The sequence below is a fragment of the Canis lupus genome, chromosome 13, assembly GCF_003254725.2.
Source record: "Canis lupus dingo isolate Sandy chromosome 13, ASM325472v2, whole genome shotgun sequence".
Lineage (NCBI taxonomy): Eukaryota > Metazoa > Chordata > Mammalia > Carnivora > Canidae > Canis > Canis lupus.
In genome coordinates, this window is record NC_064255.1 from 44814447 (window position 1) to 44834403 (window position 19957).

Consider the following 19957-nt stretch of genomic DNA (forward strand, 5'->3'; position numbering starts at 1 on the left):
ATTAATGAAAAATATTACTGAGTGATTATCCTTTTAAGAGGGAATATCGAATAGAAGGTGAAGAGCATGGACTCTGAAATCAGGAATGACTGGCTAAACCCCATCTTTGGGCACTGTTATATCACTTGGTGCCACAAGTGGTTTGTCATCTCTAAAACAGAGATAAAAAGGTATCTACCTCACAGTCTAAGGACGTTATTATGTGAAAAGCACTTGGAACACTACCTGGCACATGTTAAATGCTCAATGAATGTTAGCTCTTATATCGTTAATTTTATTTAGAATGAGAAATTATTTAAATTAGCATTTAGAATGAGAAAATTATTCCATTTCAATCATAATTTGATCTGTAAACTTTTTTTTCATACTACCTATTATTAAAAACTAAAGTTCTCAAATGATCAGAGATCATTTACATGATCATCAGTCATGTAATGAGATTTAATTGTGAATTTTGAAAATGTAGCTAATGATCACCTTCATTAGGAACATTTTTTAAAGGGGGGGCAGCAGAGGGAGAGGAGAGAGAAATCCTAAACAGAGAATCCTCCATGGCCAGGGCAGAGCCAGACATAGGGCTTGATATCATGACTCCTACATCATGACCCAAGCCAAAATCAAGAGTTGAATGATTAACTGACTATACCACCCACGCAACCCTAAGAGTATTTATGCATGCTCATTGGTTGAGGATGCACTGATTGTTATAAATTAGCATTCATTTAATTTGGTCTGAGGGACTTGTTATTGTTAAACAATAAGCAACCAACAAAAGGTAGTTTAAAAATACTAAGTAATTTAGCCAGTCTATTTTATGTTTTCTTAAGATACATAAAAATGGAAAACTACATGTTTAAAAGCAATGCAAAACGGTAACAATTGAGGATTTTTTTAAAAAGCCACTAGAAAATATAATTTTGCACATCTATGAAGAATTGATATAACTGAGAATGAAATATTGAGTGCCTGGGAAGCTCAGTTGGTTAAGCAACTGATTCTTGATTTTAGCTCAGATCATGACCTCAGGGTCCTGAGATCAAGCGCCAAGTAGGGCTGGGTACTGGGCGTAGAGCCTGCTAGGATTCTCTCTCTCTGCCCCCACTCTTAAAAAAAGAAAGAAAGAAAGAAAAGAATGGAGTATCCATTATTCTATTCTACTGGGTCAGTGTCTCAACATTAATTCCTCCTTCCGGGCAGCCTGGGTGGCTCAGCAGTTTGGCGCCGCCTTCAGCCCAGGGCGTGACCCTGGAGACCCAGGATTGAGTCCCACGTCCAGCTCCCTGCGAGGAGCCTGCTTCTCCTTTCTGCCTGTGTCTCTGCCTCTTTCTCTCTGTGTACACATACTCATGAGTAAATAAATAAAATCTTTAAAAAAAATTCCTCCTTCCATTGCCAAATCCATAATGATACCAAATTTCAGATACACTCCCCAGTACTTACTAATCTGTAACTAATGTAACTAAAGTAACATATAATGTATTATGTAATACATGCATGTTACTAATAACAACCAAGCTTTTTGTAGTACTTTTCTGTCACGTAATTTTTTTGTTATTTAAATACAAGATATCAAAATATGTACATTTCAAATAGTATTTTCACAGTATTAAATTATGTTTTCAAAATACGACTAATACAAATTAATATATGTTATATGTTAAAAAATATTTAAGTCCAACTCCACATAAAAATGTTCTTATATAAACGGCTAATAAAGTATTTGGGTTATTTTATGTTAAAAGTTGAGGTATCTGGAATGAAAAACTTGATTTTCAATTTTTCTAAAATGGACTACTATTTTTACAAAGCAGACTTACTCTATATTGAACAAACCCAAAATCAGATGAAAAATGACAAATCAATCAATGATCACTTATTCAATCCCTAAAATGCTGCTATACATGTCTGAACAATAAAAATACCAAAAAAAAAAAAATACCCTAAATTGATCTGAGCCTTAAACAAAGATATATATATAATTCCCTAGTCATAATTTTGGTATAATATGAATAATCAGATTGTTACATAAATTAAAATCCAATAAAGTTTTGATATGTCCAATATGTCTGGCAGCAACCATGTTACTGTTTCTTTCCCTTTTCCCTACTGTGAACCAAAACCAAAATATTTTGTTTAAAACCCAAACCAACGGGATGAAAGTTTTAAAAAGTCATGCATCATAAATCATACTCAAAATCTAAGCTAGTATACCTCCTTGCTTTCACTGGAAAATGTCTTTTAAAGTTGCATTTGTAACAATGTAATTAATGTAAAGTTGATTAGACAATAAATTAAATAGACTATTTTAAAATTGAGGATTTGGGTTAAGAATCAACATTCATTATTACTTCCAGCCCATAAATTCATCTTCTTGGGGCCATAATATTAACCCTGTAGAGTGTCCCTTTTGTGTGCTAGTCTTTTACAGGAGGAAAAGCAGGTTGGAATAAATACATTAGACATGCAATGCAACAATGGGTAAAGGAAAAAAAAAAGCCACACTTAAAGGAGATAAAGCAGTATTTTACTTTGTAACATCAACACAACTCACCTGGAGTGTTTCTATTTGTTTTCTGATACTGTTGTTAGATGGCATCTAAATAAAGCAATGTGAGACAGCAAACATAAACATGAGATGCAGCACATGCATGTTAGATGAAAATAAGCACAAAACAAGACAGCTCTTCACCAAGGTCTCTATTTAGAAGAAATTTGAAATTTCCAAGACAGTGGCCAGAAACACTAAAGAAAAAAAAAATCCTATAATTCGGACATCATAGGATACATCTACAATACTCAAACTAAGAGAAAATAGTCAAAATTTTAACTACCTATTATATTCCTCTCAAAGCACTGCATTAAAGTTTGAGCAAGTTTAAATTTTTAAAAGAAAATCATTATGCACTGTAGAAAAAAAAAGTCTTCAAATTATCACTACAGGAGATCTATTCTTATTATTCCCTCCACCCCTTTTTAATTATTCTTTAGAATAATAATTTTTCAATAATTTTTCACGCAATGACTTTAGCTGATATAAAGATAGGGAAATAGGAAACTATCAACTTCTGTTTAGGACAAAAATAACAAATTTAACATTTTCTGTGAATACAAGTGTATGCTTTCTCATGCTGTTTATGGGCCTACAGGACTAAAGCCCACTTCTCATGGTCACCAACTTCAAAAACTGGTATGGTAATTAAAAAAAAAAAATCGGACAATTTTAAAGTGTTTTGAAAATGTGTCTTATTTATTCTTATTTTTAGGACTCTAGAGAATGATGCCTTTTTTAATATCACAGAATTATAGCCAAATATTTTCTGAGGATATTCAGTACAGCAAAATTCCTTACAGTCCATTAAAAGGTAACAACAGGTAGACCTCGAAGGCCAAAGTTACGAACTGACTGCATCTAGATGCAGATCCCATCTCTATCACTTTTTGGCTCCCTGAACATGGGTTACTTATTTATCTTCTTTCAGCCTCAGTTACAGTTAAGAATTAAATGAGATACTAGAGCATCTAATATATGGTAATTATTTTACCTATATATAAAACAAATAAATTACATCTGTTACAACAGGTAACTAGTATAGTTTTTTTTCCTGAATACTCAATGTCTTACCTCAACTGCAGTGTAGCCACAGTATCTAAAACTTAATAAACAGGAGTCAATTCATAAAATTTCTGCTGAATAGAGCCTTAATGTAAGTTAAGGGTTAATGGCCAAGACAACTATATTCCAAATATTCATGCTAAGGTGGCTCTTATCTCCTTTAGCCTGGCAGACTGACATTGCCATTAATGAAAATGGACAATATGCCAGAAATATTTAACAGGAGGTAAGGGTTCAAAGAAAATAGCATTTTAAATGAAAGCCTTAAGACAAAAAATAAAAGTTAAGGTACTGCGAAAGAATTGCAAATATGTTAGGTGAAAACGTATATATATAAAAAAATTCCAACAAGCAACAGAAAAGTATGAATTGTCATGAAACAAAGCAACCTTTCAGAAAACACTTAAGTGCATGTCTTAAAATATTTTATTAAAAGTATGGAAAATCATACCATCCAGAAAATGATCAATTCCCTTTCAGTACCTATATCTGTATGAATTTTTCAAAATGAGGACAGAAAACAGTTTAATGTGATTAATTAAAACATTCTGGTTGCATGACATAAAAAATTTAATGAACTTGATTTGGTCCTGGGAATTTTCATAAATAAAGCAAAGAGAGTATATCAATTCTTGTCCAAGTGTGAATAATATCAATGTGTATCTAGGAGAAAAATAACCAAAAAATGTTTCTTGAAGACTCTTATTTTCTGTATACTTCTTTAACTAATCAAGGCACTTCTGAAAATGATACATAAAGTCATGGAAAAAATACATAGGATAATGCTGTTCAGTGGACCATTTTCAAAGTGGGAAAGAAGAGCTGGTCCTATTTCTCAAATACCACAATGACCTATAGGGCCTGGGAAAAGTCATTTAATCTATCTGTGCCTTGACAGTGACAAGGAAAGCTTCCAAGTATAAGATTTTTCAACGTTATCCCTAACTTGGAAGAATAACAGGAAATGAAATGTCATGTCTGTTATGTTTCTAGAACTTGGAAACAAATATTCAAATATATTCAACTATGCATCAAAATAGTATTCAAATCAAGCATTTACACGACATGCAGGTGACGAATAGTCCCACATTCATGAATGGAGCCCCTATCCACAGAAGAAAAGAATATCCTGGGAAGATAAAGACCCTACCATCGCACAGGTTGGTTTACAACATTAAGAGAGACTAGACATGGATGTGCCAAATAGTGTTAGTAACAACTATCCCTTGATTCAAGGCAGAATCATTTCAGGAACTTTTGTATCCATGTGGATCCAACACCAGGCTTTTAGATTTGGCTGGGCATACTTACATTAAATGTGCTTTTAGGGACATTTTATTATCAAGGTTTTTTCATTTTCAGGCTTGGGCCAACATTACTTAATTTTCTCAAAATGAAACACAAAATAAGTATCTGAAGGGTTCTGTAAGACTGTAAGATTAACACTCCGCAATTCTAAAGGAATTTATTTATTAACAAATATTGCTAGATCTAAGATAATGTAAACAACAGTTGTTTAAAATGTACAATTTTGCGTTAAGACAAACTAAATTTTCAATCAAAAGTTTATTCGTGTCAAGACATGATTCCCCTCAGAAAGAATAATGTATAAGAAAAGCAATATGGTCAAGTATCACTATTCAAAGATACCAATAATAATGAAAGTTTTATTACATATTGTTTAATACATATGCATAAATGGATATGCTATGGTTAAAATATTTACAGGTCAGAAATGTGATTACATCTTACCTTTAAATGTGACAAACAGTTCTGTAGGAAAATATGCCAGTTATTTAAAAAAAATTGTTTCTGACTGACACATAAAAGGCAGGTAATTAGTGGATATAGAGCCTATAGGAGACAGGGAAAAGGGGAATTAACATTTTTTCATGAAAAAGCACTTGATTTGTAAATTACATTTATTCTCATAAACAAAGAGAAGTAAATTTTTGAGGCAGTGTTCCCATTTGTCATGAGAAATACGATCTCAGAGTAACAAAAAAATGATAAAGGGCAAATTTTCTGCAAGAATAATTGCTGAATCTATCTCATCATGTGCTTTTATTCTTCCTCAGACCCATGGCTCCTACGCCAAGCACAATGGTTAGGAACGCAGGCCCTGGGATCAAGGACAGATTGGCATTAACATTTCAGCTATTTTTCTATGTATTTCCTACAGGGTTGTAAGGATTAAAGCAAAACAAAGAATGCAAAGCACTTAGGTTCAACGCCTGGCACAATCACTGTTTAGTCACTATTAGAACTCTACCTTAAGTGGTCAAGTATTTGTGTAATTCTCCACACTCTCTTCAAGCTGCATAAAAATTTACAGAAACTCCTTCAAAGTTGTATGAAGTGGGTGGTTAAGTGGAAAAAATAAAAGCCTTAAATCTCTGAGTAGAAATGATGTAATTAGATGGGACAATGGTTCCTAAATAATCTAATACTTCTGGGTACAATTTATTGTAATGTAAAATAATTTATGGTTTCCTATGAGCATCCTCAACATTTCACATGGTATAATACATAATGTAAAGCATCTGTCAAACAGGTGAACACTTAGGATGAAGTCTGAATAACCTATCAAATGTAGAGCTAGTCAAATTAGGAATAGGAAGTTTTAAAAAAAGAGCAGGAAAAAGATATAAAACTTGCCCTTATGTTGCATTTTGGATATTTTATAACTTCAGTTTTGATAATTCTTTTAAATCTCTCCTGAATTCATAAATCAATTACTATAACTCCTAATTAAATATGTAAAGGTTGGAAGTGTTTTTCAATACCAATGAATGCTTCTTTCTGGAGCTCAGTTCAAAAGTAGTCTGATAAAGCATCTCCACAAAATTTTTCAAACAGGGAACATTCACTTCATTTTTAACAGCCTAGGTCAAAAGATAATACAAAAAGAAAGAGAATGGTTACACACACTAGATGAGACTATACAAGAATTACAAGAAGTTTCTGTAAGGTTTGAAATCAGTTAATAATTCACAACCATTTAACTCAGCGAAATGCTATAAACTGCCAAATAACCAGATGCTAAGTTAATACGATAAACTCAGTCTCTGCCCTGAGAACACAGGTAAAGGAAGAGGCAATAAGCATGTGCTACAACAAACAGATGCTGTAAAGAGGAAATTCTCTGTGCTCTGGGCACACACAAGGGGCCCCTATAGAAAAAACCCTACAAGGAAGTAACACCTAAGCTGAATCCAGCCCCTCTTCCCTGAAACTCTGCAATAGTTCCCCATGTAACCTCTGGCTTTGTCCTTCACTGGATCCAGCCACATCAGCTAGCGTCCTTGCAGGTCCTAGGACATTTTCGTACATGGTCTTGCTTCAGGGCATGTGCTGCACTGGTTTCTTCTGCCCCAGAAACCCTTCCCCAAGATTCAGCACACGCCTTACTCCCTCGTTCCTTCATTTTTTGTTCAGTGGAGACCTCAGCTGATCACTTTATCTAAAATTCCCACTTCCTCATCCCTTCAGCAATTCTTATCCCCCATCCTACTTGACATCTCTCCATAGTACTTATCACCATCTACATACTATGTGTTTTACATCCTAGATTACGGTCTCTTTTCTGCACTAAAAGTAGCTCCGTAAGAGCAGGGAGTCTTTCCTAGATTGATCATTCTTGCACTCCCTTTGCATAGAAGAGGGTCTGATACAAAGAAAGTACTCCATACGCGTCATGAACAAATAAGTAGAGTCCAACCAGGCAAAGGGGGGAAGGAGGCCATTAAAGAGGCAAGAATGTTCCAGACAGAAGGGGCTCTATGTGCAGAGTAGATGCTACAGATTCAAACGTCACCTCTCCCACAACCCAAATTCAGATGTTGAAGTCCTAGCTCCATGTACCTCATAACATGACCTTATTTGATGTAATCTGGTCACTGCAGATGTAATTAGTTAAGTCAGGAGAAGTCATATTGGGGTAGGAGGGCTCTACTCCAACGTGGCGGATATGCTTAAAAATTTTTTTTGGACAAAGACGTACATAGAAGAACACCATGTAAAAATGAAGGCAGAGCTCAGGTGATGGTTCTATACGCCAAGTAATGTCAAAGATGTCAAGAAAGGAGGTGAGAGGCACGGAACAGGTTCTTCCTCCCAGCTCTCTGAAGGAATCCACCTGCCACCACCCTGGTCTCAGACATCTAGCCACCATAACTGTGTGGCAATAATTTTTGTTGTTTCAGCCATCTAGTTTGGGATACTTTGTTAGGGCTGCCTTTGCAAACACACTGCAAAAGCAAACATGACATAAAAGAAAAATAAGGCAACAAAGCATTAATAGACCACAGTCAAGGGTCTTTCTTCCTGAAATCTGCTCCTTTTAATTATTTTAAAAATACAACCTAATCCCAGTTAGGTACCTGGCAGGAACTGATTTTCAGACTAGGGGGAAGAACAAATGACAGTCTGGGATGGATTAAGCAATAATTCTTTTTTTTTTTTTAAGATTTATTTTTATTTATTTATGATAAACATAGAGAGAGAGAGAGAGAGAGAGAGAGAGACAGGCAGAGGGAGAAGCAGGCTCCATGCTGGGAGCCCGACGTGGGACTCGATCCCGGGACTCCAGGATCGCGCCCTGGGCCAAAGGCAGGCGCGAAACCGCTGAGCCACCCGGGGATCCCCGGATAAGCAATAATTCTAACCACTTCTAGAAAAATAAGTTGGAAGTACATGTACTAATGATAATAGCCTAAAACTGATGGTTTTATAAATGATTTTATAAATTATACCATCTTGGCTAGGAAAGGAAGCTAATAACTTTCCATTTATCCAGGCTTTATTTTAGTTGAAAATTTTAAAGGAGAAGAAATTTATTTCCATGGTGAGAATCAAATTGTAGTTTAGATTTTCATTGTATAGTACTGAACTAAATGCCTGGTGATCTATGTAATCATATGAATGGTTTGTGGTGTTCAGGTCCTGACTAGAGCGTGTGTAGGAAAGATGGACAGGGAAGTGAAGAAGTTCAAACATTAATGACAGTGATTGGCAGGATTTTTTTACACCTGTCTTGAATATTTACTTATTGAATATTACTTATTTGAAATTTTTTAAATAATGGCTATGAACAAAAGTCATGAATTACAGATTTGCAGGCAGATAGATTCCCACTTCAGTTTTTAGCCATGTGAATAGTCTGTTTTCTTTTTGATAAAATAAACCTATCATTTATAAAACCATTATGGAACATAACAGAATCAGATACATAGACCCCCACACATACAGCCAACTGATTTTTTAAGCAAAAAGCTAAGCTACTTGGAAAGAATTATCTTGTCATAAAATGGATAAATGGTGCTAGAACAATTGGATGTCAATATGTAAAAACAAAACAAAAAATTAAACAAAACAAAATCAACTCATACTTCAACCATATACAAAATTAACTCAAAATGGACCTCGGACCTAAAATTAAACCCTAAAACTGCAATATGGGAGAAAACCTTTGTGGTCCTGGGTTACGCAAGGCTTAATATAAGAAAAGCACAATTTATGAAAGAACAAATTGATAAATCAGACTTCATCAAAATTAAAAAGTTTTTAAAGACAGTTAAGAGAATGAAAAGGCAAATCATCGACTAAGAGATAATATTCACAGAGCATATATCTGATAAAATATCTGCAACCAAAACATATTTTTAAAATACATTAGGGCACCTGGCAGCACAGTTGGTTAAGTTGACAACTCTTGGTTTTGGGTGAGGTCATGATCTCATGGGTTGTGGGATGGAGCCCCAGTTTGGGCTCTGTGCTCAGCACAGAATCTGCTTAAGACTCTCTCTCTCTCTCTCTCTCTCTCTCATCTCTCTGCCCTTCTCTACCCCACCTCCCTTTCTTTCTCTCTCTCTCTCTCAAATAAATAAGATCTTTAAAATATATATATATATATAAATATATCTCAAAAAAATATATACCTTTAAAACTCAATCAGAACACAACCTCCCTCCTCCCCACCCCCCCAATAAAGAACACAACCCCATATAAAAAATGAGAGAAAAAGATTTCAAAAGACATACTGCCAAAGAAAATATATGGACAGCAAATAAAAGACATGAAAAGATGCTCAAAATCATTAGTCATTATGGGAATGCAAATTAAAAAACCACAGTCAGACACCACACCACAGTTAGTACAATGGCTAAGACAACTGGCTAAAGCAGGAGGTGGTGAGGTTGTGGACAAACCAGAACTCTCATATATAGCTCCTTGGAATGCAAGATGGTACAACAACTTTGGAACATAGTTTGACAATTTCTTTAATAAACACATACCTACCATTCAGTCCACCAATTCCAGTGCTACACATTTGCCCAAAGGAAATAAAAGCATATGCCCCATACACAGAGTTGCTCATAAATCTTCAGAGCAGCTTTATTTCTAACAGCCAAAAACTGGAAACAACCCAATGTCCAAAAACAGGTGAACATGTAGGGTATCTATATAATGAAATATTACTGAAAAAAGGAAAAACCCACTGATATATTCCACAACATACTTGGAACTCAAGATAATTAAGTAGAGTAAAAGAAGACAAAAGATGGTTTTGTACTGTAAAATTCCATTGATATAAAATTCTAGGAAAACCAAAACTAAGGTAGGGTGACAGAAGATTGACAGTTGCACTATCCAAAGATGGGGTGAATGGAAGGGGGGGGGCGGATTAAAAAAATAAAAGGAAACTTTTAGGGTGTGACAGATATATACATCATACATCATCTTTTTTTTTTTTTTTTTAAAGAGAGGGAGTGGGGAGAGGGGAAGAGAAAATGTTAAACAGGCTCCATGCCCAGCGCAGAGCCAAGCATAGGGCTCAATCTCACAACCCTGAGATTAAATCTTGCCTTACCTGAGTCAAAATCAAGAGTCAGATGCTTAACCAACTAACCCAGTCAGGTGCTCCAGATATGCACATCATCTTGACTGTGGTGATGGTTTCCCTGATGCATACATATGTCAACACTGTATACTTGATGCATAGTCACTACATGTCAATTTTACCTCAACTTTAAAAAAATGAAATAATGATATATATGAAAAGAATATTTATGCAGCAGAGTGTAGCATACTGAAAGTTGAGTAGCAGATCACATATACAGAATGACTGAGTTGGATTTAAGACAAAAAAAAAGTGGGGAAAAAACCTGGCATCTAAGTATTATAAGATCTCTTAATCCTATTTATAGCAGGCTGTTACTAGTAACTGCAAAATTATTTTCAGATAACACACTGCTTTTATACCAGGAGAGGCTTTTATAAATTGGCTTCCCTAGAAGTTAGTGCAATCGTATTTATAGTAACCCTATTTTTAAATAATTTAGAATAGATGTTTGGACAAATATGATGATGAACATCAACAGCAACTACAGAAATGAACATTTAAAATCGAAACAGTTCTGTAAATTCCAAGGTACTTGTTACAGTACTTTTCATCAGAGGCTATTAAAATGGCTACCACATTGCAGGAAGCTAAAGTCCTGAGTAAACGTGGCATGTTGCCCTGAGCTACTTCGGGAAGCCATTACCTAGAGGCATAACCTAGACTCAAGGTTGCAAATTCTCTGCCCTCCTAACAGACTCCGGATTTTAAGGGCCTGGGCCTACTCTTTTAATGACAAAACTAATCAATGCTCTACTGGCATTTGGCTAATAACCATTTTCCCTGAATCCATGTTACATTCAAAGTTTTCCACTTAGGAGTCTATGAAATTACCAGAAAGTAAGAATATTTCACGTGGCAACTTCTTCAGCAAAAAAGTACTTTTAACACATTAATACAAAAATTAAAATATACTTACAGCAGCGACAGGGATAAGGATCTCCACAAATAAACCAGCAAGTGCATGTTTTATGTCTTTATCTTTTACTTCCAAGAAATACTGAGCACATTCCTTGAAGGAGAAAGAGGTATACATTAGGTTAACAAGAGAGGAAGATTTAAAGAAATTTGAAGATCATGATGATTTTGTAAATACTGTCCTTTTACCAAAAAGCTAAGGTAAAAACATGCTCAAATTAAAAAAGAAAGTATCTCTCTCTCTCTCTCTGTGACTATCATAAATAAATAAAAATTTAAAAAAAAAAAAAAAAAAAAAGAAAGTTAATTCACGCTTGTTATGACTTAACTAACACTCAGAGAAAGGAATTGATAATGATGTCATTAATTTATACACATTTTGTTTCTTTTAAAAAGTCACGAAGAGCAAGAATAACTACTGTTAGGCTAATTCTAAACCCTGCGATAGAGAAGATAGATCACCTGCATGAACTGAAACGATGCTTCAAAATCTTCTACAGGATACATTTTTACTCGAAAAAATTTCATTCCCATTATTAAGCTGATGATGCTTTGTACGACATGTGGACTTTGCTCCTTTTGCCGTAGTTCTTTCAACTCTGTCACAAACTTCTTCCTCACAGCCTGAAACCTTTAATATATGTGAGTACATAATATATGAATTCAAAACACTAATTTCGAAAAATAAAAATAAAAAATAAACACTAATTTCCCGTATGATATTCAAGGTGGAAATCTAAAGATATTTTACCTAAACATCATCTCTTTTATCTGGCCTCATTAAAATTGCCAGAAAAGCAGAGAGAAAAACAAAGTTATTTGTTATCCTAAATCTGCTGTTCATTTATTTTAAAATGGGAAGCTCCATAAGGAGAGAAAATAAGATTTCTTTATTCCTATAATAGCATCAATGCAGCTCCATTATCATTTAATAAAGATCATAATACAACCAAATAAACCACCTATAAAACATCCCCCTGTAAATCAGATAGTGTCTCTAATTTTTAAGGCTGCTTTTTATATAATCCGTAATTTGAGTTATATGGAGAACACATTAGGGACTACAAATTTGTTAAAAGATATGAACCAATCAATTTTAGACTACTGTCACTTCAAATTAATTTCTCCTTACACTGGAGAAAAACCTGAAGGAAAGGAATTTGAGGACATGGTTTCATATAATGTGAATAAGCTAAAGAACTGAAATGCTTTCAAATGTAAGCACCATCCTGGATTCAAATGACCACAACTGATAAGGTGACTAGGTTTTTTTCTCTGCTTATGTTGCAAACCTAACAGGTTAATAACCAATAATACTTAATTTCCTCTGTCTATATAATATGAAATAGCTAAAGTATTTTACTATTAATGTTACTTGGCAAAACCAGTTCCTAAAAGTTAAAATGACAAATGAAGCATATTTTCCAATTATCACTGACTATAGAAGGGAAAAAAAAATAGTACATATTCATGAAATACGGATACATGACAGGAAATACTACTTATCCACTTCTATTTGAGTCTTGGAGAGTATAATACCATTTTCCATGAATGTATTCTTTTGCATTTGATAAAGAAAATATATTAGATTAAAAAATCTTCCCATTGCAATAACACTAGACTCCAAGGGTTTTTCTCCTTTATTAAATTCCTCATAATAATTATTAGTCACTATAATCATAGGAACTAAACATTCACAAGAATTGTACTTTGCTTCTTAGAATGATGGTTCGAGACAATTCAATGAGTTTAGCTCCTAATGAACAACACCCTTATGAAGTAATCTATTATCTCCTTTTTCTTTTTTGGGATCTCTTCTACCTACCCAAAACTCTGTTTGGTGCTAAAACAAATAAGATAATTAGGAGGAAGACACTGAGTTGCTACCCCAGAAATGAAAGTACTCAACTAGAAAGTATTAAAAGTCATTATTAGCTCTGTAGAGTTCTAAAGAAAGAAAAAAATGACTTAAAATAAAAAGGCACTTCTTATAGAAGAGTTAAAAATAAGCATAAGGTAATGTCTTTGGCTATTCCTGGTCATTTCCAACTTCCTCAATTCAGATATTTATGGAAAACCCCAAATAAATGAAAAGTTGTGAAATTAATGTATGGATGTAACTTTAAAATCCCCTAAGGAATAAAGCAGCTAAGTAATAAAAGGTGGAGTAGACTTCAAAATAACTATGAAAAAGAAATAGATCTAAAATGGTGTCTACGATATTAGCAATGAAGCATTCTAAAATACAAACTGAGGTCAGTGATTTATAACACTTACTTTGATTGGGCAAGAACCCCTATCACCTCCGCATATAAATCTGCAATAATATGCACATTCCCAGTGTTGGTTCCTGAATATCTAAAACAACAAGAGAACAAATGTATTATCAATTTTTTTTCTATAAACTCTCCCTAATAAATCTGAAAATTTCTTATTAGGATGTTACACAGCTTTTTTTTTTCCTCTGATGATTCATTGATAGGACAATAAAATCCATATGAATTTTCTTCTATCTCTGGATTTTACTTTGTCATGAGATTTAACCTTCTAATTCTTATAAATCCAATCAATAGTTTTAAGAATTATTTCAATAAAATCTTTCCTATGGGGGCACCTGGCCACCTCAGTCAGTACAGCATGGGGCTCTTGATCTCAGGGTCATGACTTCAAGCCCCAAATTGGGCACGGAGCCTAAAAAACAAAACATAACACCTTTCCTACAAGCATTCTGTGTGGATTAAGAAAAAAAAAAAAAAAAGATAAGTGCTCTGACTCTTTTAAAAACAAATGATCAATGAGGGTTTGAATTATATTTAAACAGTCTAAACCTGTAGAGAAAATCAATAATCCCCAACTAGTATTTTACTTACCCTTCCTTATGTTTAAAGTGCTTAAAAGCTAAGTTTAGAACTTCGTGGACTAAGGGATCGGGCACAGGATGAACGGGAATCTAGAACAACAACAACAAAAAAATCAAGTCAGCAAGAGCTAAGTAGGTTACAAATCTTTTCTGAGTATTCTCCACATTTCAACTAATTAAATCAATAAGCAGTTTTCATTTCCATTATGTGATCTATTACCTATTTAGTCAACCTTCCCTTTTTATAAGGATGTTATATTTTCCCTGAGAATTCAGTTACCCATCTAATTTAATAAGCTCTAAATTTAAGAACGTTAAGCTTCATAGTCACAAATCCTTGAACTATGGCCCAGAAAGGGGAAAAAGTAGCAGTTGTTGCTGATGTGACTGTCATTGTTACCGTCGGGAAATTAAGACAATGCCCACATGTACTTCTCTGTAGCACTTGATAGGCTGAGCCAGCCACACATTCCATTAGTCTGATTTTCTATCCTAAATAGTAGGCCAAAACGACACCAACTTTTCCAACAATTTAAAACTATTTGTGAAAAAATAAAAGAGTAAAACTATTTGTGGCCTTATTCATGTTAGAAATTTGTCATTTAAATATTTTTGTTTTGTTGAGTTCTTCAAAAATTATAAGCTACCTACTAATATGGGAAACAAATCAAAATTTTTAAGCCAGAAAGTAAAATCCTTGCCCCTTCCCCCTTTTATAATCACTATTAATAGCTTGGTATATATCCTTCCAGATTTTTTCCTACATGCACCCACACATACCTTATTTTTCTTAACAGGATGATTCATATTTCTTTCGTTTTCTTTTCTTTTTTTTTTTTTTTTTTTTAGGATTTTATTTATTCATGAGAGAGAGACAAAGAGAAAGAGAGGCAGAGACACAGGCAGAGGGAGAAGCAGGCTCCAAGCAGGCCCGATGTGGGACTCGATCCCAGGACTCCAGGATCACGCCCTGAGTCTAAGGCAGGCGCTAAACCACTGAGCCAACCAAGGGTCCCTGATTCATCTTTCCATGTCAGTACTTAGAGCTCCTCCTTTCTTTTCAACGGCTGTATAATACTCAGTGTATTAAAATGTATTTAATGAGCTTCCTATTGACAAACATTTCATTCCAGATTTTCAATGACCAATATAATGTTATACAATAAGTACCTTGTATACTTAATGTCATATACTTGCATAGTCCAAAAGGACAATGGGAAAGAGTCCAAAAGGAGGAACTGATGGATCAGAGATTATACAAGTCACCACTGATAAGTAATCAAGTTCTATATATGTGTGGGTCTGTTTCTGAGCTCACTATTCTATCAACTTTTATATGTTGGTACTGAAATCATACAGTCTTCATTATTACACTTTCTGAATAAGTTCTGATGTCTGGCCCTGAAAGTCCCCCTTATTTTCCTTCAGAGAGAGCATAGCCATTTCTGGCTCACTGTTCCTCCATATTCAACTTTGAAGGTACACAAAAACCATCAGGATTTTTATTGGAGTAGCAATCAATCAATAGATCAATTTGGGGATAACTGTGCTCTTTCACATTTACATGGAGTATCTTTTCACTTCTTTGAAGGCTTTTGGCTAGGCTTTATAATTTTCTGTTTTTGTCCTTTGTTGTGCTTATTCTTAATAAACATGAAGAGATGCTTGATTTAATTCGTTATAAGGAGAATGAAAATATACCTATTCAATGGGGAAAAGTCAAGTCTGATAATACCAAATAGTAGAAAAAATGTAAGTGAATGATGTTTCAGAGACATTGCTGGTGTGAGTTCAATTTTTTATAAAGCCCACAACCTAATGAAGCAGATCAAAGTATGCCGCCACAAAATATGGCACTTTGGCATGAGAATTATTTTGAGCTGAAGGCAGCTGAGAAATAGCAGGTGCAGGCAAAGCTCTTCACCCTCCCCCTTTCTGCCTCTAAAAGCAGTCTTTTCTCCTCTTTCCCATACCAAGAAAAGGGCAACTGTTATCATCAGAAAGTTGACAATAAGGTAGGTCTGCACAAAGCTTACTAAACAGCCCTTATCTCCCATTAGTTTCCCCCATATATTTTCCTCCCCCCAGTTTACTACCCTTTGCCACTTTTCCTTTTCTTTGTCTTGTCACTTCACAATGTATTGCTCTTTGTTAAATTTCAGGGTCTAACCATTCTTTTGTGTCTTCGACTTCTTTTCCAAGAAGGCCTCCATGTGCCTTTGCAATAAACCTTTTCTCCTGTTAATGTGAGCTCCAGCAGCTTAATTTGCAGGGCTCCAGGAATGAATTTAAGAGGGTGGAGCTCCGATACACTAGCAATTATATGCGTTAAGAAAATAATAACGTATAGCTATACATTTCATGGATTAATCCCTGCAACATACTGTTGAGTGAAAAAGTAAGTCCCAGAGGAAAAATATACAGTAGGATACAATTTTTTTTTTTTAGGAAATTCAAAGATGAGAAAAACTTACTATTCAAACATATATGAAAACATTTTTAAAAGAGAATAACATAAAAATCAGTATAATGGTAAGAGGATAGAAAGGGAGTAAACTAGGAGAGATTTACATAATTAGGCGTAAGCTATAGGTATTTTGGGGCCTCACAGGTAACCATTATATTGTAAACAAAAACACAGGTAGCCACATAGACACCAGTGATAACAGTGTATCTTGAACCAGGATCATGATTTATCCCATTCTGTGGCCCTGAAGTCCAATTAAAACAAAACACACAGGAATTCCACACTTCCTTAAAATTTGTAACAATATACAGTAGAGAACATCTTATCAATAGGATAAAATTGTAATAGAGATTTATCAAGAAAGTGACAAACTCAACTAGGGAAAAGAATAACAGGAAACTATTTAGAGATGGTCAGAGAATGTTTCTTGAGGGTTTCATAAAGGAGAGATTTTTATTTAAAATAAAGATATTTTTTACAAAGGTAAATCAGGAATCTATCAGTGGGGAGCTGAATTTAGTTCTGCATAATGATCAGGAGCTGGTTCAAACCTAGTAAATAGGAGAGAGCCATTAGAAACAGTAACTACAATTACATTGTAATGAGGGACAAGACATACGAGAAATCCAGTAAGTAACTACTCATTGGACTGGTACTCAGCTCAATGAGAAAGTGACTCAACACAGAGGAGAATCCTAGGACCATTTTTAAAATGCTGTCCGAGCAGAGGGAGGCAGGCAGCTAACATAGCTTCGAAAGGCTCATGGTGAACTTCTACTCCAGGATGGAAGGCTAGAGCTTTATCTTGGCTAGGCATATTGATATTTGCTGTTGACCAGAGGAGGATGAGAGAGAGCATTCATCTCAGATTTCCTGGAAACCGAGACCATCCTCAAGGCCTGCACCCGGAATCCAATTTGAAGAAAATGTGCTCCATCACAAAATCAAATAGGGATTAGGTGAGGAAACAACTGTAATCCAAATGCTACTTTTCTTAGTTCTCAGTGAACCTGGTACTAGTAGTAGCCTGATGATATAGGAAAGAAGTTTATTCATCTGTTCAGAGAAGCAGCGATTTGAAGAGCCCACGTTAATAAACTGCACAGAAACGGAATTTACTCTGCTTAGTAAGGTTCGAGAATTCAGACCCCACAAGAATAATCTTAACCTTTGTCCCACACACTGGAAGACTGAATTTTAAACCCAAAATTTCTTTAGCAATTAGAAATACTTAACTATGAATTTTATGCTTGACTGTATAATTACAGAAAGCTTCTCAATCTTTTATAGGCAGACACATCCTCATAAAAGTATAACATCATGTTTTATTCATATAGGAATTTCAGAATATTGGCTGATCAATTAAGCAGAGGCATGACCATCTTTTACTTGGTACCCTGAACACCTTTTTGGGACAATAATGTTATTCCATATTAATAAGGAACTCAAAACAGTATCCCCCAAAGCGCTCCTTGTATATACATCAAGATGATGAGTTTATTATAAGTGAACTATATTCAAACCTTTATACAATAAATAAAAATGTTTTCTTCACTACAATGAAAAAGTGTAGAAAGACCACAGATTTTGGTTTATTTCAATCAAGCCACAGTTTCTCTTTTTACTAGTTATATAACCTTGAGGAAGTTCCCACTTCCCACCTATAAAACACAGATGACACACCGAAACCCTATAATCACTAGCCCCAAGAGAATGAAAAATCGAGTATATTACAATTGGAGATGGATTCTTTTGTTCTCTCACCTTTTCTTTTTCTAAAGGGGACACCAAAGTTCTTATCTCCTGAGAATGTAGAGAACATGAAAGGACTAGAAAATATGGATGGAGATACTGAGGAGAAAGCTTGGTAGGAAAAATGGCAGGAAACAAGGGCCCATTGAGAAGCAAGGAGGGAGATACATCCCCCAGCCTGATCTCCCCTCCACTGAGCCCATAAATAGGCCCTAAGGTAACAACAACAACAACAATTACTATCATCAATGCTTCTGTCCTCTATATCCCACTCAGCCCTGTGGCTACCCACTGATGGTTAAAACGGAGCCTACATCTACCACCAGGGGATGACAAACTGGTCAGGAATAGGCTGTACCCGGAGCCTGCAGCCTGCAGCCTGACTTCAAGAATCTATTCCAGAATTCATGGCGCTAATCATACAGGCTGGCCCCACACATTTCACTGACCTTGCAATAATAATGCAACACTGCATTTTATGTGATTTAATTGTTTATATTCCACTTACTGTGCTGTGTTGTGGTTTTACCATATTGATTTCTTCACAGGGATGTTTAATGTGCTCTAGGCTAGAGAGATGAAATGCAAGCTAACTTAAACCTAAACTCCTAAACTGTCTTATTAGGTCCAGCTATGTCTGAAGTCTAACAATGACAGGTAGGGCACTACGCCATGCTGTATACTCTTTATTACTACCCTACTGTTGTCACTGTCAACGCTTTTTATGTGTTTATGTGTCAGGCATTAGGTAGGTATTTTTGTAACACTTCATCTTACAAGGTAGATACTTGTTCCCTATTTTACAGATGAGGGAACTGAAGTTCAGAAGCTGATGTGTCCTTCTCTAGAACATACTGTATGCCCAGTTTCTGACATATAAAAATGCATTTAATAAAGGAAACAAATAAGAAAGCTTTCAATTTTATCATATGGTAGCCAGAAGAGAGACACAAATAGAAGTAAAAGAAGAAATATGTCTTATCCTTAATTTTTGGAAGGTAAAAGTAAAACTTCCAAACATTTTAAGAATGAACGTTATCAGGATGCACATTCTTAATATCCCTATTTTCCCCTTTATTTTCAATAATAGTAATAAAACTGAGAACACTCCCGAATTGAATCTCAGGAAATGGACGTGGAGCAGAATCCCATTTCGGCTTATAGATAAAAAGTTCTACTTTCAGGGAGTAATATCCCCACCTACAGTATCAAGACTTTTTCTAGTCTTGTCATCTGTGATTTTAGAAGCAGCTCTAATTCTACTTCAACATTCCAAAAGGCTATATACCTAGTAGACTCTAAAGAATACCCAGGGGTGCCCAGCTGGCTCAGAGGATCTCGACCTCAGGGTCGTGCATTCAAGCCCCACACCTTGCATATAGAGATTACTTTAAAAACTTAAAAAAAAAAAAAAAGAATACTCAAGTTTTATTTCAAGGCCATTCC

At 35.0% G+C, this 19957-nt stretch overlaps 1 protein-coding gene across 8 annotated transcripts in view; it reads right to left on the reverse strand.

Annotated features, from left to right (window-relative positions):
* FRYL (FRY like transcription coactivator) overlaps positions 1–19957 on the reverse strand; it is a 257372-nt gene that overhangs the window by 102815 nt on the left and 134600 nt on the right. For 6 of the 8 annotated variants that reach the window (XM_035704622.2, XM_035704639.2, XM_035704578.2 and 3 more), the window contains 7 exons: positions 14303–14382; positions 13710–13790; positions 11895–12063; positions 11434–11526; positions 6400–6498; positions 5366–5467; positions 2552–2596 (listed from right to left, as the gene is read on the reverse strand). In XM_035704622.2, the coding sequence (XP_035560515.1) occupies positions 2552–2596; positions 5366–5467; positions 6400–6498; positions 11434–11526; positions 11895–12063; positions 13710–13790; positions 14303–14382 (669 nt within the window). The remainder of the gene's footprint in view (positions 1–2551; positions 2597–5365; positions 5468–6399; positions 6499–11433; positions 11527–11894; positions 12064–13709; positions 13791–14302; positions 14383–19957) is intronic. The other 2 variants (XM_035704611.2, XM_035704601.2) reach the window with 1 other exon arrangement.